General features: G+C 39.0%; 1 protein-coding gene across 7 annotated transcripts in view; it reads right to left on the reverse strand.

The window, feature by feature from the left end:
• The window catches only part of itsn1 (intersectin 1 (SH3 domain protein)), a 38,584-nt gene that overhangs the window by 2,711 nt on the left and 13,215 nt on the right, over nt 1-22,658 (reverse strand). The window contains exons 9-41 of one of the 7 annotated variants that reach the window (XM_043236384.1): nt 22,448-22,511; nt 22,001-22,138; nt 21,798-21,907; nt 20,684-20,946; nt 20,444-20,593; nt 19,729-19,869; nt 19,409-19,496; nt 18,304-18,443; nt 17,439-17,525; nt 16,281-16,364; nt 13,602-13,711; nt 13,085-13,296; nt 12,821-12,942; nt 12,278-12,292; nt 11,553-11,872; nt 11,276-11,447; nt 10,666-10,871; nt 10,311-10,393; nt 10,045-10,211; nt 9,891-9,936; nt 9,550-9,671; nt 9,185-9,308; nt 7,700-7,891; nt 4,106-4,227; nt 3,688-3,794; nt 3,274-3,457; nt 2,895-2,993; nt 2,640-2,807; nt 1,687-1,899; nt 837-958; nt 642-724; nt 453-536; nt 179-352 (exon numbers count right to left, since the gene is read on the reverse strand). In XM_043236384.1, the coding sequence (XP_043092319.1) occupies nt 179-352; nt 453-536; nt 642-724; nt 837-958; nt 1,687-1,899; nt 2,640-2,807; nt 2,895-2,993; nt 3,274-3,457; nt 3,688-3,794; nt 4,106-4,227; nt 7,700-7,891; nt 9,185-9,308; nt 9,550-9,671; nt 9,891-9,936; nt 10,045-10,211; nt 10,311-10,393; nt 10,666-10,871; nt 11,276-11,447; nt 11,553-11,872; nt 12,278-12,292; nt 12,821-12,942; nt 13,085-13,296; nt 13,602-13,711; nt 16,281-16,364; nt 17,439-17,525; nt 18,304-18,443; nt 19,409-19,496; nt 19,729-19,869; nt 20,444-20,593; nt 20,684-20,946; nt 21,798-21,907; nt 22,001-22,138; nt 22,448-22,511 (4,512 nt within the window). The remainder of the gene's footprint in view (nt 1-178; nt 353-452; nt 537-641; nt 725-836; nt 959-1,686; nt 1,900-2,639; nt 2,808-2,894; nt 2,994-3,273; nt 3,458-3,687; nt 3,795-4,105; nt 4,228-7,699; nt 7,892-9,184; nt 9,309-9,549; nt 9,672-9,890; nt 9,937-10,044; nt 10,212-10,310; nt 10,394-10,665; nt 10,872-11,275; nt 11,448-11,552; nt 11,873-12,277; nt 12,293-12,820; nt 12,943-13,084; nt 13,297-13,601; nt 13,712-16,280; nt 16,365-17,438; nt 17,526-18,303; nt 18,444-19,408; nt 19,497-19,728; nt 19,870-20,443; nt 20,594-20,683; nt 20,947-21,797; nt 21,908-22,000; nt 22,139-22,447; nt 22,512-22,658) is intronic. The other 6 variants (XM_043236412.1, XM_043236401.1, XM_043236395.1 and 3 more) reach the window with 6 other exon arrangements.

Here is a 22,658-nt window from a genome sequence, read left to right on the forward strand (position 1 = left end):
AAAACTTAGCTTTGCCACCACAGAAATTAAAATAAATGCAGCCTTGACGATAAGACTTTTTTTAAAAACAAGCTTACTGATCCAAAACTCCTTAATGGCTAGTGTGTATAGATCTGGCTATATGTGAGCGCATACACACTGTACACAAGTTAGAGAGTAAGTGGATGTGTATTCTGACCGTCCGGGGAGAACTGATCCCTCTCAAACACAGTGACACACAGCACGTCCTGCTCCAGGTCTTTGATGAAGAACTGGCAGTTTGAGTTCCATTTCGGGTTGAGAGTGTCCTGCAGCGTCTTAGTGACGTGACACTGAGAGCCCATCGTCACCTCACAGTACGGGTTACTCTTCCCTGCGCACAGAAACGCACGCAATGGGCATTTACCATACGATCAATAGCGCTAAAATGCTTATAACCTCTTAAATTTCATTAAGCGGTATTCATTCTTTACCATTCGAGCGGCAGGGCTTCAGCTCAATGCCTTCAACAATGTTCACCATTAGCCGCCCGATACCAGTGGCCCTCTGAGACCTCACTGCAAACATAACAGAAACACAAAACCAGCGCTTAGCAAACACTCAGAGCATTCCTGGCTTTATTAAATCAGCGAGGGCTTTATAAGGAAAGACGTGAGACAAACCCAAGTAGGCTTTCTCTCTCTTCTTCTTCTCCGTTTCAATGAAGAGCTCAGAAGCGGCTTTGATCTTCTGCACCCAAGCCGTCCTGGACAAGAACATCGGCAAGAGTATTATGAGACAACTGTCAAGGTAATTATATCCGAGCATGCGCGCGGTAGGTTAATAGGTACAGATCTTTATAACAAGCAAATAATTACCTCTCGTTGATGCTCTCAGCCCGTATGGTGTAGACTCTGTCGATGTGAGATATGTGGAATATGGGTTCATCGCCGGAAGGATCAGTGGGGAGCTTCACCAGCACCTCATTGAGAAAGATGGGCTGCAGAGGTCGACGAGTCAGGTTAAAGGTCAAAGAATAAATATTATATTTGAGGCGAGACACTGCAGGTCAATAGAGTACAAAAAATTAACCAATAGTTATCACCTTCCTTGCCTAGTTGATTGATTGCATTGATAATTGCAAACATTTTTTTGTGTTATAAGTTTTCTAAAATATTAACGAGGCATTATTTAATGAAATATGTGCTAATTTGCACACATTTCAAGAACAAAAATGTCAACACTGGATGAAGCCAGCTTCAAAATTCTTTATTTTTGAAAGAGTCAAAAGTTTTCATACATTTTGACAGTTTTTTGGGGAATTAAATGTTGTATATTATTAAGCAAATTATATATTAACAAATCCCTCTGTAAAACCTATATGGGATATGGGCAAGAATAAAAAGTTAACGTTTGGTGAGTGTAAGTACTACTGAAGTGGAGGCATATGGCTCAGCATAGGAGAAAAAACTCATTTTGAGAAAATGGCCTTTGAAAATAAGCATTTTAATTGTACACAAACAGAGAAAGTGCCATCAAATAAACACCTAAAAGTGTCTTTTGGATGTTTTCTTTCCACTAGTCTGAAAATGCTTTTCATGAAAAACCAAAAAGCCCCAAATCTTGAATCTGACAGGTGAATAAAATAAAAGGGTTTTTGCCTGTAGTGTCTCCCGCGTGAGGTCAAATACTGACTGCAGATACACAAGTTTTCTAAGAATGTCTCACCGTTTTGTACATGCGATACTGCAGGTGGGATTTCGCACTGAAGACTTTGTCAGTTCCAGACGAGCCCAGGGGTTTGATGATCTGCGTGAGGAGCAGGAAATCGTTAAACAGGAAGCCGTAAAGCTCCTTGTTGCTTTTGGCTTTGTAGAGTTTTCCACTGTGCAGAAACTTCCGAGGGCCCAGACAATTTGTAACCGAGTTGAACACAAGTTGCTGTAAAGAGAGAGAAAACCCTTTAGGTGGCACTTTATTTTAAGGATCAATTCTCAGTATTAACTGGTTGTTTATTAGCATGCATATAATTAGCATATGAACTGTTTTGTTAGCCCTTATAAAGCACATATCGATGGCCTTAGGGCGTATTCGCACCTCACAAGAAAGGGCGGTTTTTAGAAAAAAATAAGCTTTCAGCATTTTGGTTACAAATAGCAGCAGAGGGAGTCTTTTGTTGTTATCACAACAGCTGCAATGGTAGCCTCGCGCTGTGTGCTGCAGAAATCTCGGCTTTTGAAGGTAATGAGGAGGATAATGTCGGTTCACAATGATGTTTGTGGGAGGAAACAGTTCGGCGCTTCCAACAATTGAATCCAGGAAACGACTCACGACTTGCTTGTCAATGGTTTAGCTGTCAAAAAACTTTTTTTTTCAATTGGAAAAGATGCTCTAAGTTACAGAAAAATATGCAGGCTTTTGAAAAAGCGCTCGGGACTTTTTTGGAAACACATCCAGAAATGTAGTTGCTTATAAGCATGCATAATACTAGTATATTAGCCATTTAAGAGTGCTACTTAAGCACATATTAAAAATTCTACATTCTTAATCCTACCCAGTACCTAAACTTAGCAACTAAATTACTATACATTTGAGGGAAAAGTCATAGTTAACAAGTGTTTTCAAGATTTCCAGTGAAAACTCAATTTTTTTTTGTGTTTACTGTGTGTTTGTCTATGTACCTCTGACAGCCCCTCACACTGCACGTGTGCCTGGATCCACTCCAGCCTGTCCGAGTTTTCTTTCTCTCGCACGCCTTCGTTGACCTGTGAGCACAGCTCCTCAGCCTTCTCCAGAGCCAGACGCAGGTGACTGTGGTCCGGGTGGCTTTCTGGAGTGTTCTCTAATATCTGTGCACGGAAGGACAAGAAATGGCGATGAATATATCGTTTCTTTATTCTCACTGGTTCTTAGGAAACAGCTGATTATCGGCGTACATTTTTGATGATGAGGGGGTATCGGGTGACTCTCTGCATGGGTTTGAGGAGGAAGCTGGACAAGGGCATTCCCTTACAACGAGGGTCCATCGCCAACCGCTGTAAAACATGCAAACATAGCTAGAGCATATAAAAACACATAAAATACCACCTACTCAAGTTACTTCAAGTCGATATTTATAGCCCTAATACAATGCAGATTGTGTTTCACAGAGATGCGCAGAAATACGCAGAATCAATAACGCTCAACACATTAACATCACGGCATTTTCTTCAAAAAAAATACTTGTTATTAGAATTAAAATCTGCAAATAATACCATAACAAATATATACTGGACATAAAAAAAAAAAACAAAAAGCATTAAGCCATAGCCTCACCTTGACAAACTCTTTAAATTCGGGCACCTCGTCAGTTTTCTGCTGAATGAGGGTGGCGCCGTTGAGCTGGCAGCTGCAGAAGCGGATGTACGGCTGCATGTGAGGGAGCTGAGCAGTCAGGATGTCACCAATCATCTTCACCGGCATGCGCTCGCCCGACATCTTCTTCCTCACCCGCAACGCCCTGGAGACAGTCAGAGGCATTCTGGGTAAGCCACGTAACCCTCATTACATGGAATTGCTTCTGATCTGTTCTTATAGTTGTCTCAACATCTGTTTCATTAGCTGCGAAGTGTGAATATTTAATGAAATGACCTGACACGCTGCATTGCTCAATACATAAGAATAAACAGGAACGCAGCTTAAACTGAGGATGGAGTCAGGGTTTCCTGTGTTAATCAGTAGGGGGCATACTTGAGCAGTTTAATGTTGCACATGATCAGCTCTTTCCAGTTGACAAAGATCATAGCCACCTCCTTCTCAGTCAACAATTCCGACTCCAGCAAAGGCTTCTGGAACGTCTGAAAGCAAACCATGAAAATTAGTTATATATACGCAATATTTGCTTTTACAGCTATCACTCGTCTGGTAAATGTCAAGAAACGCAGTATTTTATTCCCTCCCAAAATAAATGATAAAAGATGTCTATTTTACAATGCATTTTATTACACCTTAAAATTATACTCACATCATATATATTTATTATGTGTGTGTGTGTGTGTGTATATAAACTAACAAAATCTAGATTAATCGCCTCAGCAACAGCCCTGAATGCTATCGACCTTGTCCACTCTATAGGCCCGATTAAACCATAAGCTCTTGTGAGTTTTACCTCAGTGACTAGCTGCAGGTCATTTACATAGTTCTCCTCTGTAACAATAAGTTCATGTATGTAACCCTGCCTCTTCCGTTCCACTGGGGTCAGCATGTCGAGCAGGTGGAGGTCAGCACACCCTGTGAAATGCACAGACGTCATGCGGTCACATCTCATGCTGAGATTAATACATTACAAGATTAATCAATTAGTCCATTAATTCAGCTGCACTTTAAGCAGACAAAGATCAAACTTGTATTAACTTCGGTAAGAATAATACTGGAAATTAAAGCTGAATGTTTTCTTTGATTAAGTAAGGAACAATGTATGATTATTGCAAAACAAAGCGTGTTACACTTGACAAATTAATAATTGGACATGCAACATTGATTTGAGTTGAACTTACTTTATTATGGGAGAAGAAAGAGATGACCGATGCGTAACGCTCAACTATACAAAAAAAAAAAATATTTGGCCGCAGAATGCTGCGGTTGCCCAATCAGAATAAATTATTCCAGACAGCTGTGTAACTGAACGTTCGTTTACTTCTATAGACTATGCGTGCAGGCATATTACTCAAGCATTGCAGATTTTATGCCATATGAGTCATGAATGAATTATTATTGTGCATTCAGAAACATTACGCATGTGATATAGACACAATCGCTTCATCTGGTAGCAGATTGAACATAAATAAATAAATAAAGCCAGTCTGCAGTTGCCATGAAGTTCTTTAATGGTTACACATTTTTTATAAAGGTGGTATGACACTTTGTTTAAAGCTAGGAGTTGTTGTATACTGTTGAGCTTTTAACTGTACATTCATTTTATTTTGATAAAATGCTTTAATAGTCAAGTACAACGGTTAATGTTTCGGACATTTCGGTGAGATATTCAGAACAAATGCATTTTATTACAGAGTACTGAATGGGGAGGAAGCAGCTGCGCTCCTGGACTCTGAGGATGGGGGTGTATGTTCACTTGAAGTAAAAACAAAACCAAAAAACTTTGCATGAGACTGATCACGGACATGACGGACAGTCCATCCAGCCAATAATAAAGCAGCAACCTCAAATACTTTTACACTGTGGAACCAATAAAGCACCACACAGACATCATTTCATGTCTTGTTTCTCAGCATTAAAATTACAACACTGTTATGAGGCAGATTAAAAAAAAAAATAAAATTAAAAAAAAATCATCTTCATGTGTTGCCAGTACAATATTGTAGGAGTACAAATTAATGCCATGCTTTTTTTTCTAAAATGCAGAATGAAAAAAAACAAACAAAAAAAAAAACACTGGATGATCTAAAGGCCCTAAAACTCAAATCTCTTGTTCTTATATTTAAAAGAAAATTCCAGTCTTTCGTGTTTCACTTGTAAACGTCTATTTTTTTATTTTATTCATAAGCATTTGTGATTAAAAGGGTGTTAAGCCTATTTTCAGTACATTAATGCTGTTTAGGGTTTCATTCGAAGCATGACAACACAATTCCATAAAATTAGGACTTTCTAAATGTTCCTATTCACTACTCGCACTTTCGTATTTTCGTTTTTCAGTAAAGGACGGTGTACATACTGCAGTGGATTTTTTTTTCTCTTAACACTATGTATAATTTTTGATCATTATAAAAATAGTGAGCTGTTATATCAAGAACACCTCAAAATCTAGTGTCCTCAAAAATCAACATCAACATTTCAAAAATAATTGCAAATTCAATCAACATGACAGAATGATGACAGCAAACGATTGAGGATACAAAACGAAAAAAGCATTCATCCATCTACATGGGAAATACAATTGTACAAGATATGAGCCCTCTGAAAACCCAACCCCTTAAGGAAACCCTTCACGAGTACGTCACTTCCAGCAACAATTTATACATGTGCGCACCTTTGTCTATCGCTGTACCATTATGCTTAAGTGGCAGTTGTGCAGTTTTTTTGTTTTTTTGGTTTGCAACACCAATTCTCATCCCCATCACACAAACACAAACGCGACGAAACGAACGATCGAAATCAAACAAAACGAAACAACAAAAACCAAACAAGAGACTAGCAAGCACACAAACACGAATCAACTCATCCACTGTTTTGGTATGAACATGTAACAAACAATGACACAGAGAGGCGTGTGACTGGACCGGATGAACAGAGACGCCCATCCTGTCCGTCAAACTGACTGACAGCACCTGTGTGTACTGGAAGGGGTGAAAGGGGGTGGGGGGGTGTTGTTCTGAATGACGCACAATAGTATTCTACATGAAGTCCACATATCCGACCACTTGGGGACATGGGGTATACTCGTTTGAGGTGACTTGACTTGTTTTAGACATACTTTGGCATCCGAAAGGTATGACATCTCGATATCTCAATTGGTCGGATATGCTGTACATGTCGCTATTCCACAATATTAGAGCCTTAATGAGTCTGCAATGACACTAGTAAGCACGTCAGTTGTGACACATGTTTGAAACTGCACCCCGTTACGTCATGACTCATGAATAGTGGGTCATTCTGTGGTGCTATGGTCCAATGAGAAACCTGGGGGGGGCGGGGCTTGGAGGAGCAAAAGTGTGCATTAGTCGGATGAAGCGGTGGAACTTAACACTGGAACCACATTTTGATTGGTTGCTTTATAACAGCTTTCTTTTTTTTTTTCTCTTTTTTTTACCTACAGGCTTTGGGGCGAGATCACAGAAAGCCACAAAAGGACCCACTATCCAGCACTTTTTTTGATTAGTGTTTAATTCATTGCACAAATTCAGTGTGAATGATTAATTTCATGAATTTGTCAAAGGAAAAAAGGAAAGAGATCCTTCAAATATTAGGCATTCTTGTTTATTTAATTGCTTTAAATGCGTAGGAGGCAGGCTGGCAATTTTGCCCGAGAGTCTATGGTTCTGAATATTGAGGTTAACGACTGCTCTCTGTCGTATTCGTCTCTTCTGGCCACAAAGCCAGCTGGGGCAGTCACATGATCAATGTTCCATCTCCCATCATCCCGCTGGGCACGGTTTAAGGGATAGTGGGTCGCTTTGAGGACTTTCAAGGCTGAGTGGGATATGGGCAACATAAGAGTCCTAGAAAGAGGAAAACACAGCACATAAGCCAAAAAAAAGAAAAAAAAAAATCTAAATTAAAAAAGGAAAGAAAAGAAAAACCACAATGTGCAAAAATTTTTACAAGCTAGGAGGACTAAATGAACTCTGCAAGACACTTTTCACAGGACGCCACAATGACAAGGACACCGGCATGCAGGCAGAGAGAGAAAGAGAGATGAGAGTCTACTTAATGCTCTACAACATGAGGTGAGAGGTTGACTGGAAACAGGAAGAGGAGGGGCTTCGGTGTGGATACCGGACGCTCTATAACTCACTACGTCGTGAGGACATGACTAAAACTAATTTTGAGAAGGTCCTCAAAGATTTGAAAGACACGACTGTGTTGTCACAGTCCATTTAACTGGATGTTATTGGTGACGCTTCAAGCCAATTGTCTCTGAAAGGGATTTCAAGATGTATTTGTTATCTCTAATTTCGTCGAGTAGGACAGAGAGAGGTTCAGTGTGAGTGCGTGTGTAAGATACAGGAAAACGTTCTGGACTCACATTGTTGGCTGGGGTCTGTGTCGGTGGTCAGCTTAACGTAGTTTGATGGGAAAAGGCCAATGGAACCGTTCAGCTCTCCCTTCCACCAATCAGGATCCTCTCTGCTCAAAACATTGATGATTTGGCCCTTCCCGAAAGGCAGCTCATCATCGTTCTGAGCCGTGTAATCATACATGCCAATCACCTGGCACACTATGGAGGGCAAACACAAACGCAGTTGTAAAATGTGTTTTTCTACAACTTCAGTTCATTTAATTTCATAGTCTCTATTTTAATATTTCTTCTTGAATGAATTAATATAATGTTATACAATTACTGAGGTCAAATGATTAATCACATCCATAATAAAAGTTTTAGTTGGCATAATATAGACAGTTTCATCGGGTACATGCACCTGGCCCGAAGTTAACTTCTGGTTTGTGTTTGTTTGTCGGTCTGGTTAGTGGCACTGGCTACAAACGCAGGTGAAATTAAAGTGATGAGTTTTGAAGCTGGGCTCAGGTTGCTGACCAGGATGCACAAGTTTTGTGGTGACCAGGCACAAAACTTGGCCAAAAGGCTTTTGTTGAGTAATCATAACGCGTGTTTGAAAAAATCTAAACGAGCCGCGGGTGTTTTTATATCACTGTACCTCTGAAGGAAAAAGTTTGATGCCATTTTCATTTCATCTTGCATGTAATGCCTGCTATAAAGCAGCGTTTGTAAGCTCAGCGCTGCTTTGTCTACAGCCTTTACTCATGCTGATGGAATATTTTTCTTGGTATGAGAAAAATAATCTACTCTAGAGGGACTTAGCTTTCCTGGATGTCTACCAGAAGTTAAGTTAGGGCCACAAAAGCATGCATGCACACTAACGTTTATTTTTGTTGTTTGATGTTGAAACGTCTAAATGTGTGTGTTCTGTGTATATCCTGTATATATAAATACACACACATACACATATTTTTACAATATTTATTGTATGTATTGCATCTCTATAATTATATATTAATAAATAAATATATATAATGGTTGCATTTATTATTACGCAATGCAATATATATATATATATATATATATATATATATATATATATATATATACACAGAACACACATATGTAAATAAAAATATTTTTTGGATGCAATTAACTGAGATTAGTTGTTTGACAGCACTACATATAATGTAATATAATATATGATACAATATAATATAGTATAATAGAATAGAATAATTCCTGATTACTGGAGTATTTGCTTAGCTATTGGGTAGAGCACATTTATATATCAAGCATGAGGACATGCAAATACTATGAAAAACAGAGCTGATGATGGAGTGTAGGCAGCACTATACAAGTAACCTAGCCTGTATTAAATGAGGCAACATGCTTAAACATGACATACTTAAATGCTTAAACGTGTTAATTACAAAAAGATCCAAGTACAAAAGACAACATTTCATCTGTGCCATGAGAAACCAGTTTTTTTGCACAATAAGTTACATGTACCTGCATTGGGTGTTGGCAGTTTGGGTGGGTTGGGCTCTGTGGGTGTGGTCTTACTGGTGCTGGGGCTCAATAATTTTACATAATTAGCTGGAAACCAGCCAATCTGGCGCTTCTTTCCTCTTGCCTGGAGAAAGCAACATCAGTAGGCCATTAAAATGGTTCTAAAGTCAAAATTTAGCATACATCTAATTTATGAATTTTATTACATCTCACTAGTATGATAAAATTAAATCTGAGCACAAATAAACAGATGTAACATTACAGTGCCTGTTTTGTTGCGCCTACAACTGCAGATTCTATGTTTAAGGTTTGTGTTATTGTGGTAGAAAAGTTTGGGTGTATTTAATAGCATGTGTTATTCAGACCTGAAGTTCTCCTTCCCACCATCCTCCGGGGTTTTTCTTGCGAATGAGAATGAGTTGGCCTGGTGCTAAAGTGAGCTGCTCTGCCCCGGTGGCCGTGTAAGGAGCGATCACCTGAGCAATCTCTGAATGCCAGAAGAAAAACACAGGTAAAAGGAGAAAAAAAAAAAAAGAGTAGAGATCCACTGCCCAACAAAATACAGTTATGGTGTAATTCTGAAGTCAACAAAAATGCTTAAAATTGTTTTTTTCCAATTAAAACTCTCAAACACCAACTAAGCCAACATGAAAGTTATATGGTACAAGATTATTAAGCCAATTATAGCATAAGGACATCAGCCCACCTGGTTTCTTCCCTAAACTTCCTGTTTTTCCAGCAGATCCCAAACCCTGGAACAAAGGTGGAAAGAATGCTATCATTATAATTTTACAGGTTGTAAAAGTTCATTATTTGACTACCACAACATTTTTTTTCCATGTAAATTGTATCAGAAGTACCTCGGATTCCTTAGGCTTGACATAATTTGAAGGGAAGACTCCGGTCTTCCCGCCCACAGTGCCGGTCCACCAATCACCTTCTTTCTTTGTGACAGTGATGACATCACCTTGCTGGAAGGTCAAGTCCCCCTGCTCACTGCTTTCGTACGTATACATGGCCACATACTCTGTGATTACACAAAAATCATACAGACTTTTAGATACAAAATGTTTAAGGGGAGAGGGAGAAACACCATGATCCATCGAGCAGTCACAAGTAATCTGACCTTCTCCCAGATCAGTGGGTTTGTTTGGAGATGGGCTGGGTCTCTTAACACTGGGAGGGCTGTCTGAAGAGCCAGATTCAATACTGAAAAAGAACAATGGCATTGAAAACTCAAAATCACAGTCTGGATGAAACCGTTTAAAATGACTTATAATAAAACTGGTACTTCATAATGGAGTCATAATGAGTGCATTTATTATTATGTTATGCACAAAAAGTGATAAAACATATTACAAGTACAGTATTATAAGACTATACTATTTTGCACAGATGACCTGTAATATGCATAATATGCTAATATCCACTAATATTAGCCATTGACTAATATGGTATTTGCATATGGGCAACATACACACCTCATAGATTTCCGGACGGGGCCAGAGATGAGTTTGACGTAAGATTTGGGGAACCATCCTCTCTGCCCTTGCACTTCCCCAAACCACCACATATCCTGCTGCTCCAGGACGGTGATCACATCATTCTTGTTAAAGTTTAGGTGATTGTCTTTCTTGGCTCTCCATGGATACAAAGCTTGTGCCTGCAGACCCTCTACTTTTTCACCCTGGAAAGACAGGCATTTAAAAAAATTTTTTTTTAATAAAAAATTAAAAAAATGCACTCACAAGATGACAGGATCTAAACATAATTTCCATCTAATAAAACGATGAACAATGCTTTCACTCTTTTCATATGCAGCAACAATGTAATAGCCTGAAAGAATGAGGCCTTGCAGTCCATCATTTAATGTCTAATAAAACAAACAACAAAAAAGTAGTATTTTTACAAATCAAAAAGAAATAACCGTGGTGTGAAAGTAATGCTAATCATACAGAAACTCATCCGCATCCCAAATGGTCTAAAACTTTACAAATGTTTGATTCTGGTTTAAATAATTAATTTAAAATATATGAATGTATTTAACATAAGTGGTTAAGAATACAAGTCTTTTTTTGAGAGTATATATACCTGGCCGAGCACAGGTGAGGGTGAAGAGCCGGAAAGTGTGGCTGGGGTGAAAGCTGAGCGCTGTCTGATTTGCCCTCCACTGGGCACTGACAGGGACGGCTGAGTAGGCTGGGTCGGCCACGCATCCCATCCATCGTTGTCCTGCTTCTCCACAGCAGAATTAGTTGGCCATCTATATTAAAGTCACAAGAGCACAGAATCAAAATAAATGCAGATAAATGCAAAAAAAATATCTGTAAATGTCTTTTGCTAGCTTTAATTGGAACAAATGACTTACGTAGTGCTGAAATCTGCCCAGTTACTGGACGCTGATGAAGAGGAGGAGGCGGGGCCTGGAGGCACAGGGGCCGAGGAGGGCGGGGCTATCGATGCAGGCTCTGTGGGGACTGACTGCAGGGGTGTGGCTGTGGTCGCTGAAGGGGCGGATGACATATGGGAACCCAATTTAGGGGCAGAACTAGAAGCAGCGCTAGCTCTCAAACTAAGAGGAACTTCGGATTCTGGAATCTTCTCTGCATAATTGGCAGGGAACCAGCCAGTTTTCCCTTTAATCTCTCCTCCTAACCATCCGGGTTCACCTGTCTGAGACTCATCCACCTGAAATGAGACATAAAACAGGATGTGATAAAACAATAATCACAAAAAAATTGGGGGCTGAATATCTTAATAAACATCAGAGAAACATGAACTGGAACATAAACAGCACAGTGACTGTATGTGATGAAACAAAGGACTCATTTAATTGATTTAACACAGGAAATGGAGCAAATGGTCATGTCATCCCAGAGGCATCGTCTTTGAATGATCTAATGCCAAATGCAGCAAAGCCTCTGAAATCTTGGAGGAAACCCCCCCCAAAACAACAAACAAAAAAAAACTCTACAACAGAGATTTTGATCTATGTGCAGGGTTTATTTCAACTCAGTGACAGTTGAACAAAATGATTCAACATAAAAATGAGAAATTAATAAAATTGCACAAGGAGCAGAAACCTAGACTTACCCACTCTCCCTTCACCTTCAGGCAGAGAGAGCAAAGAGAGCATAGAGGCAGGATCAGAGGTCAGTAAATGTGCAAACTAGCACCAGCATTCAACGTTCATGTGTGTATTCTGATGCATTAGATTAATTAGTCAGCACATCATATAATTAACATACTTTAAAACTTTAATGGCAGCCTAATTTAGAAAATAAAAGCACACACTGCAGGACTGAAAATAAATTTCAGTAAATTAAAATAATTGTGGATAACTATTGCTAAATCTAATATGAGCTACCATTCAGATTTTGTAACTTTTTTTTTTGTAGCAATTTACACACATCAACACTGCATTCATTTGATTAAACTACAGTAAAACACCAATATTATATTATTAAGTATTATTACATTTTACATTGTTTTCTCTTTACATTTTTTATGTAATTTATTCTTGTCATGGCAAAGCTACAATTTAGCATCTTTTACTCCAGCCTTCAGCATCACTTGATCCTCCTGAAATAATTTTAATATGCCGATTTGCTGCTAAAGAATGTAAAAATTGCTTACCATCACTATATCTCCAGGATGGATGGTGATTTCATCATGACTGCGGGCTTCAAAGGGATACAGCGCTCTATAGTAGACCACCTTTACCTTCTCCTGATTAAAGCCAGACACTGGAATCTTATCTATAATGACAAACACAAGTTTTGAGCTATGCCATTTAGGGTGAACTTAACATGTCTCAATATGAATAAACAACCAAAAAATGGGTAGTAAAACAATCCAACAATCCCAGTCTGTCTGGTTCAACAAGCATCTTTGTCTCACCTGCCATAGACCAGGAAGATGGAGCCTGTAGTTTTCCCGATTGTGGATGCTGTGTGAAGAGTTTGGAAAGGTTATCCTGTACTTCGGCTCTGCTGTGGTTCTCCTCTTCACTCACTTGGCTTATCCAAGCATGAGGTGCAGGAGGAGTGGGAGCTTTACCCAGCCCATCATCTCTCCACGCAGGAGATACACCGTCTTCCGTCCCTGACAACCTGAGGGAAAGTGAGGGACAAAATAAATGCCTGTAAAACATTTACATTTACATTTACATTTAGTCATTTAGCAGACGCCTTTATCCAAAGCGACGTACAAATGAGGTAGGCATATAGAAGCAAATTAATATCAGCAAAAGGGCAGTAGTGCATAAGTGCTCTTGAGTGGGGTCTTGTCTTACCTAACGCAGATACAAGGCTTTTTTTTTTTTTTTTTTTTTTTTTTTAAACAAGAAAAGGATAGAAAATGAAAAGTGAATAAATAAATAAAAAAATGCAAAGAACCATGGAAAGACATAAAATACCTAGACTCTTGTAAATCTGTGGACTTCCTGTCATGCGATGGCTGGATGATGTCAGCCTCCAGCTCCTTTTGTTTCTGCCTTTGTTGTTTGTTGTGGATTTCTCTCAGCTCCTGCAATGCATGATGGGATATTGGAGGACAGGTAAGGGGGAGTATAGGGGGCAATGGGGCTCTGTTTGCGCTCTTTCTCAAACTCAAGACACGTTCACAGCTGTGCCCTGCAAGTGCTCTCTAGACAATCTGTCTCAGTAACATAGTATCTATTTATTTCTACACAGGAATCATATTTCTGACTATAGCTTACAGGTGATCATCTTTTCCAGACTATTTGATACTCTCTTCTATCTCTAAACCTTTTCATTTTTTAAAACAGAAAAAGTAAAAACAGTACACAGCATATGCACTACACTGTGTGCTTGACTGTATGATTCACGTAAGCGTTTATTATGTTCATAAATGGCTAGCAAATGACTCGCTAACATAACAATTGACAGACAACGATCTCAACACATTTATATTTCTCTCCTCTGTGTGAATTGTACACTTGCATGGTACATGGTGCAAACTGCATAGCGATTGCATTCATGATGGCAGGCTGCAATGCCTGCTGGGTAACGTCACATGAACCACAGAAGTCACAAGAGAGGAAACAACAGACTGTTTCAGCAGACTAATGGAAGGACTGCTGCTTATGTAATGCCAGACGATTCCACCAATAAGCAAGCATGGTATTTTTTTGTTTAGATATTAAACTGACAGATCTGTTTATTAGTATATACTTATTACTAAAGAGTACATATTTCTGGTCTGGGATTTCATATTGAAACAACATTTCTATTCGGTGTTGAATGCCACATAAGCGCAACTGACACATCGAATTATACAATCAAAGATTACTGCAAGCAGTTGGTAACAGACAGACTATAGAAAGACAGAGAGAGTTAGCCATTCAAATGTAAAACACACTCATGTGTGTGTGTATGTGTGTGTATATATATATATATATATATATATATATATATATATATATATATATATATATATATATATATATATATATATATATATGCACACAAGCACACACACTCACCAAACCAGTGTAAAAGGGTGTGAGTTTTTATATTTCATAAACCAGACATGCACTTTTTAATGCCTTTGTAAATCCACACACTGAAAATGTAAGATTTGCTTCTGTTATCAGCAATTTACTTCATATGTATTGATGATAAGCCTGTATAGAATTTCCTTGATCACACAAAGTTGAATGTAACCTAAACGACATCAACCTATAAGATGATTAAAAAAAATAAAATAGTGCTAACTATAATGTTTAAATTCCAAAAGGAATTGTTCCAGATCTGAGTAACAAGATAATTAAATATCTGCTAAAAACCTAGAAAATGTAAAGAAAGACAGATTCTGTCATTTTTTAATCATCCTCATGTTGTTCCAAACCCGTAAGTATTATTGTCAAAAGTTTCGACTTCAGTACTGAAATTTTTAATAAATCCATTTCCTGTTGATATTTAAACGCTGTCGAGTGAACTCATAAACACCACTGATTGGTCACTGCCTTCAACATACTTAACAGATATGATTGTAATTGGCTACAATGATCATCTCTTCACCGAGCGATCACACAGAAACACATTAGTGCCATGTCTGTCAGCAGATCTCTAATATCTGCACATAGATGGGACAGACACTGCATTGGAGTGCTTCTGTGGGAGCCCCTTAAATGTTAGTGGGAAACGGACGTTTGAAAAAAAATGGCTCATACACACAAGACCTTCAGTCATCTTTGGAACACAAAACAGCAAGGCAAAAGATCACGATCAAGGCCCAAAAAGGTAGCAAGGACATTGTCAAAATAGTCCATTTGACATCAGCGGTTCACACAATTTTATTCTGCACAAAGAAAACAAAAACAATGTTTATTTGACAATTTCTTCTTCTTATTATTATTTTGCATTAAAAATGTATTCTTGTAACGTCATAAAATTAAGGGTGAACCAGTGATTTCACACTGACTGCTAGTCGTTTTTGGGATTTAAACATTTCAGTTGAGTTACTGTCTATGCAATTTCAGAGAGAGAGAGAGAGAGAGAGAGAGAGAGAGAGAGAGAGAGAGAGAGAGAGAGAGTGTTAGAGAGAGAGAGAGAGAGAGAGAGAGAGAGAGAGAGAGAGAGAGAGAGAGAGAGAGAGAGAGAGAGAGAGAGAGAGAGAGAGAGAGAGAGAGAGAGAGAGAGAGAGAGAGAGAGAGAGAGAGAGAGAGAGAGAGAGAGAGAGAGAGAGAGAGAGAGAGAGAGAGAGAGAGAGAGAGAGAGAGAGAACTACACCGAAAACATCAATTTGTGTTATGAAGATGAACAAAGGTCTTAAAGGTTTGGAACGACATGAGGGTGAACAAATTTTTGGGTGAACCTTCGACTGATGCATGTCTTGGGGTGGGGGGAAGCAGCACAATCAATCTTAATTATCGACCATACTCATGATGATCTGCCTCAGAATAGCGCAAAAAAAGGCTTAGCTTTCTACTAACACATGAAGGTTTAGAATAGCTACAGCGCTGCCTTTGATGGGCTTCTCAAAGGGAGCTGGAGGAGGTGCAGTGAGACACACGAGCAGGGGACGTGGTGTAGGGTGAAATTAAAGGTCAGGGGGGAGAGGGAGGGATGACCTGGAAGTAGAAGTGTATATGCTTCAAACAGGCCAGCAGTGCTGCGAGACAGTCCAACAGCACCTCGTCCACAGAGCTCCCTGACTGCAAGAGACACAGAGCCACCCATACGGTGACGGGTCAAAGGTCACACCACCATCATCATTAGCATCATCATCGTGTTTACACTCTGTTCTGATGTGTACTCCGCTCTACACAATGCAGAGCCTCTTAAGTGTACTTATCTTAAGCATAGAGAGACACAAACGGACCAGACACGACATCTGAACCAAAGCAGAGCAGTGAAGCCTTTGCTCTGTTAATTAGTGCGAGCTACAGGTTTGAAAAAACAATCTTCAAAATTATGACTTCAGGAATATTATTCATCGGGGCTCAACAATAAGGATGGATCCATGTCACAGGGTCATTATCACAGACTTAAGTTCTGCAGTCATCATGACAACTAACTAACTAACACAAACACACACACACACACACGAAAAAAAAAGAAAAGATCCCCTTCTTGGTTCAGGCATGTATTATTAAAGCTTTTAAATTCCGCCAAGAGCGGTGTGTGATTTATTCTTTTTTTGTTTCATTAACATTAATGTCACAGACAGCAGCAGTTACATTTGGCTGCTGTTAACATTAAGACCCAAAGCACATACCCACGTGATGATAAACATCTGATTTTCTATCAACTATGTTCACTTAACTGACTTGAAACTTTATAATAGGAGCATTTTGACAAAAATTTGTGTGTATTTGTCTGTGTGCATGCTTTGAGTACGTGTTAGTCAGTGCACTACATTGTAGAACTGCCAAAAACAGAACGAAATGTTTTTTTTAATGGACCAGTGGCACAGCAATCAATAAATACATTTATACCTTATTTTAAATCAGTTTAAAGGTTTAGGTGCTTTGTAATATTTTAATTTTGGTCATTCTCGCTAAAAATGTGACAACAGCAAGAAAATATCAGAGCAGATTGAAATAAAATCCTTATTGTAGAGCCCTGCTGATGCCTTAGTAGAGGGAAGTAGTCAAGACAAGACACATCTGGAAGTGTGCTAATCCAAGTCCCCTCATACAGGGCAACAGATAGCACAGTGCTGTGAGTAGAGGGTAATAGTTTGGTGGTAGTTTTCAGGGGGTTAACAGCATTATCAGGTTGTCTACCTGTCGCCCCCTCTGCTCTTCAATAAGTAGCTCCGATTGCAGGTTCTCCATCCTAGCAGCGTAGGTCTGATAGAACAGCCCCAAGGACTGTACCACCACGAAGGGTAAAGCGGGGTGAAGCACGGTCAAGTCAGAACAAAGAGGGCCGGCCAAGCCATATAAACACGGTGGAGGGAAGGGTTGAGAGGGAGTCAGCCCGGGATGAACGGAGGATGAGGAGAATGAAGGGCAGGGTGACAGAGTGAGCAGCAGGCAAATACAGTGAGAGAGGAACAAGAGATTGTGTGATGCTGTGAAAATGCTTGACTTTATCACACACTTGATTTCTTATATTCCGTTACATTAAGACAAAGGGAAGTGTGTTCTGTTGGTTTTATATAATACACTGGGTGGAAACTCAATGATCTCTCAAAATGCACTCTCTCTTACTTCCTCTTTCATTCGCACAAACACAGAGGGTCCAAAACGAACATTTTACCCCAACTGTCAATGGGGAACAAATGTTTTTTTTAATGGCTACGAAACAGCTATATATGATAAAATGCTTGTATTTAGATGATTTTTTAAATATTTTTTCAGTATAAATCACTGGCATCGCATTTACAGAAAATGTATTTCTATGACGTATTTTCATAGCTCTAATAAACCGGCGGGTTTTAAACTTTTTATTCACCGAGATCAAATTTTACTTACGGTTTGCACAAATGTTAATTTTGCACCCTGCACTCACACAATGCAAAACATAAAAAAAAGTACAAAAATGCCAAGTATAACTAAAACAAAATAACACTACTCAAGACAAATTATCTGTCTGTTTGTGTAAGTGTGTTCGTCTGTGTGTGTTTGGGTCTCAGGGCTTCAGTACCTTCAGTTGTGTGTTGAAGGCGTCTATCTCCAATAGTTTGGAGCGCGTCTCCTTCTCCACAGCGTCCAGCTGTTCTCTCAGCTGCTGTTTGGTGGATTCCTTCATTTCAATGGCCCTCTGAAGATTGGACAGAGAGTCTCCTACAAAGCAGAAATAATCAGACTACTATTAAAGAGCATTCCTGAGAGATTAACATCCACATGAACTATTCTGCAGAGCAATTTATTTTTCCCCCCCTTCACACCAATATAAACAAAAGGAAGTTTTAATCATCTATATGGTTACTAAAACTGCACTCTACACAGTTTGATGAGCAAAAGAAACATGAATACTGTTCAAATAACGCGTAGTTCACCAATTTGATTATATACGTTCTTGACTGTTTTCTTGCCTCTGCGACCTTGTTTTAGTGGTTTGTAATCGTGCCAGCGGTAACAGATGTGTCCAGTCAGGACTCCTTTAACAGATTACAGTGACAATAGATCACTGTTTGTTTTAAGTGTTTTCTATAACTACGTTGAGGGCGTAAACCTTGCTTTAAATGTGTCCTGAATTTCAACCAGTTTGCAAAACAAAGGGCGATCATCAATTTTAATCCCAATTATTTTAAAGTAACTTTGACAACCTTTGAAACAACAAATAGCAAAAAACAGAGCCTCTCGTGTCACAACCAAACATATTACCAAACACGGACAAAGAAACGGGATACGAACGGCAGCTGTTTACCTCTTTAATTGGGTAACCACATAAGATGAGTTGATACCAGATAAGCTGCTAAATTTATGCTATTTTGATCATGAATACTTTTTAAACACACAACAGTGGCATTTACTGTGGACGATGCAAAAAAAAGGCAAACATATCCAAGAGCTCAAGTGCAATTTATTTAGAGAAAAACATCCTGTGACAGAAGCAAAAAAAGAGGCAAATTATACTTAAGTTAGGCTGAATTTGCTGGTGACCTTTAAAGTTCAGAGTCTGGAATACACTTTCATTCCAGCCAAATTCCAACATGAATGCTATGCTTCAAAATGTCTAATGTTGTGATATCCAACCAGAAAACAGGCCTAGATCTTTAAAGCAGTGTTGAGGAAAATGTTCTTACTGTGCAGACTGTTCTGCTGAACCTGCTTCAGCTGGTCATTCAGACACTGTTTGTCAGGAATCAACCGACTCAACCACTGCTGAGACTCCTGACAGAGACAAAAGAGAGAGAACACATTTAATATTCTAATAATAAAATGGATAACTGTAGATGAACAAGACATATATAGTCTAAAGCATTCTTCTCTGTCTGTGAATTGTTTAAACTCCCTCTTCTATTCCACACACTCAGTTCAAATGAGACCAATGCTGAAAGGATGCTGATTTTGTAAGAGATGAGTAAGAAGAAATGTGGTTGGAGAGCAGAGAAAGAGCGCACACCTGCAGCTGCTGTTGCAGGCTGGTGATCTCAGCAATGCGGAGCTCTCGCGTCTTATTGGTGCTCTCGATCTCGTGCCTCTGGGCCGAGAGACGGAAACGAATGTCCTGCAGTTTACCTTCCAACTGTGACTTCTTATCATTCTAGAGGAGAGGCAAAAAGAACAACAGATGTCAAACTATTAAACAGCATCAGATTAACTTTGGTTTAATATGCGTATGGGACCACTCAAACAGATTACAATTCTGTTTGGTGCTATGATCGTGCAGAAATGACAGCTTTCAAATGAGACTTTTTTTTTAACTGCCTAATTAAAATAAAAACATGTGCAGAATACATGTATATCTTCTATTCAGTTACATTACTTATTTCAGAAGAAATCTTTACTTCAGCAGCACTGACACACGTCACACTCCATACCTATCTACCTTCTGAAGGTTTTTAAGGAGGGGTTTGTTCAAGTATCGCTCACCTGATTTTATTCATAAAATGTAGTGATAAAAAGAAATATCCAAAATATACCTCTGTTAAAACTTGTAATACATGCATTAAATAATAAAAGAATTAAATAAAGAATTAAATTTAATAATTTAATTAAATAAAGAAATGTGTGCATTTTCGTAATCCGCGGAGGAAGTATGGTCATATCTACCAGTTAACTTTATTCACCTGGCCTGTCTGGACTTAAAACATTAAAGTGTATGAAAGTGCATATACCAGAGCCTCCAGTTCGAACTCGAGGGTTTTCTTGCGTGCTTTGAGCAGGACGATGTTCTCCTGCTCTCTGTTTCTCTGGGTGAGCAGCTCCTGTCTGCGTGTTCTCTCCCACTCTAACTGCCGCTGACGCTCCAGCTCTCGCTTAGCAGCCTTCAAACACAACACACACACTCAGGAGGTTACGGATGATGCTGATAAGGTGTAACATGCGATGAACTTTTTTTTTTTTTTTGAGCTCACCTCTCTTCTCTCGATCTCCTTGCGTCTCTCCTCCTCCCTCTGTCGCTCCAGCTCTCTCTGTCTCTCTAGTTGTTTGTCCAGCTCCTGCTGTCTGCGTCTCTCCTGCTCTAGTCGTTCTCTCTCCTTTCTCTCTTGCTCCTCTTTCTCCAGCGCTGCCAGTCGCTCCTGCTCTTTCCTCTGCTGCTCCAGCAACGCCTGTCGACGTTTCTCCAATTCCAGGTTTCCACGCTCAAAGTTCTCTCGTTTCTTGTCCTCGAATGTGACTGGTGGTGGCATATGCAAAATAAATTGGTATTAAGACTGCGGGAAATAAGCGAGCAATTTTTAAAGACAGATTTTTACATTTAAAACAAAGTATTAACATTTGGTCACCTAACATGTGTATACTGTGATGCACTCGACCACATTAAAAGCCACATGTAAATTACCCACAAACAGTGATTGTATTGAGGTCACTGAAACCAGTTTCTGAAGCAGTCAGAACACGTTTTTACCACATGTAATGAAAATGTTAATGCGTTTTGTTAACTATGCAAATAATATGTAAAAGGTTGCACATAAAACATGAACTGTCATTTTTTACAGGCTGGTCTGTAAACTTTACAATAACTCATGAATTATTCTACTGAACAACTCCTCCAATTTCCCTACACTTCTCTCTGGAAGCTTTATTTTGATAGGGAAGAGCTAAAATCTTCTTTTACCCATTTTCTCCACTTCTATTTTCTATTAGCATTATTTTCTATTAGGATACGTTTTTGAACTAGGTAAAAGTAACCATAAACCTGGTATTATATGAGCCAAAAATGAAGGAAAGCACTTTGAATTAGCCATTAATGTTTGTAAAAATCGGTAAATGGCGGAACATTTGCAATTAATGTAGCCTAATACTTAAGTGGTGGTTTCCATTTTGTATGGGTAAGTGGCATCATATATCACAACAAATTGCACTGCAAAACATAAATGTAAGTTAAAGAGCTTAATCTAGTTAAAGACTGTAAAGATACAAAAAGCATTAATGCCAGGTGCAAAGAGAGCCATTTTCTTGTCTGTAGATCAGAAATATTTAATTTTCCTTTATGAAACCAATTAGTATTTACTCTTGTCATCTGACCTGGAAGTTTTTTCTCTGCCTCTTTTTCCTCCTCCTCGGGCTCATCCTGAGACCGCAGATCTGTCGAGTGCATACTAGACACAGACACTCCACTACCAGAACGCATTCTCCTAAACAAACAGGAAAGAATTAAGTCCTATAATTGTAACCATTTGCATTGTTAGAACAAAAGTTCTAAATAAGAGTCTAACAGTGTTGCTCACCTGAATGTCGGGGGTATGAGGTCAGGGGGCAGCAACGGAGGAAGAGGCAGACCGGACATTGCCATGTCGATTAAGTGCATGGCCAGAATAAACTCTTCTGCAGTCAACTTTCCGTCCTGGTCTATATCTGACAGGTTCCTATACAGATAAAACAGTTAAAAATGTTAAAAAGTAAAAAAAAAAAACAGCCATTTATCTTGCCTTTCCAGATGACACCAAATCGGCCAAAATCCGATGTTAACATCAAGTGTAAACAGGACTATAGGCAATACAAAAATGCCAAAAACAGCATGTAAAAAGAAATCAAAACAACAGTCGGATGTACTATAACAATAACCAGACACCAATTCTCATGTTTACGCTGAAACCAATCTCAAAGTTCTGAGATTTGTTTGAGTTTTAAATGCGAGACAGAAACACAATAAGAAAAATGTGTTGGATCCGCACCAGATGGTGGCCAGCTGGGCCTGCGGGAGACTGGACTGCATTAGAATAGTTCTGGCTTGTGGACCTGAAGCAGAAAAGAAAGAGAAAGAGAAGTGAAAGAAAGAGTTGAGCATGTTGAGTCAGCAACCTCTGTTTCCTCTAAGCTGTACTGAGTAACCACTGTTTTCACTGTTTTCAACTTTGAGCTCAGCAAATGCACCAAATAAATGGC

This window comes from Puntigrus tetrazona, chromosome 1 (assembly GCF_018831695.1).
Source record: "Puntigrus tetrazona isolate hp1 chromosome 1, ASM1883169v1, whole genome shotgun sequence".
In the NCBI taxonomy this organism is placed as follows: Eukaryota; Metazoa; Chordata; class Actinopteri; order Cypriniformes; family Cyprinidae; genus Puntigrus; species Puntigrus tetrazona.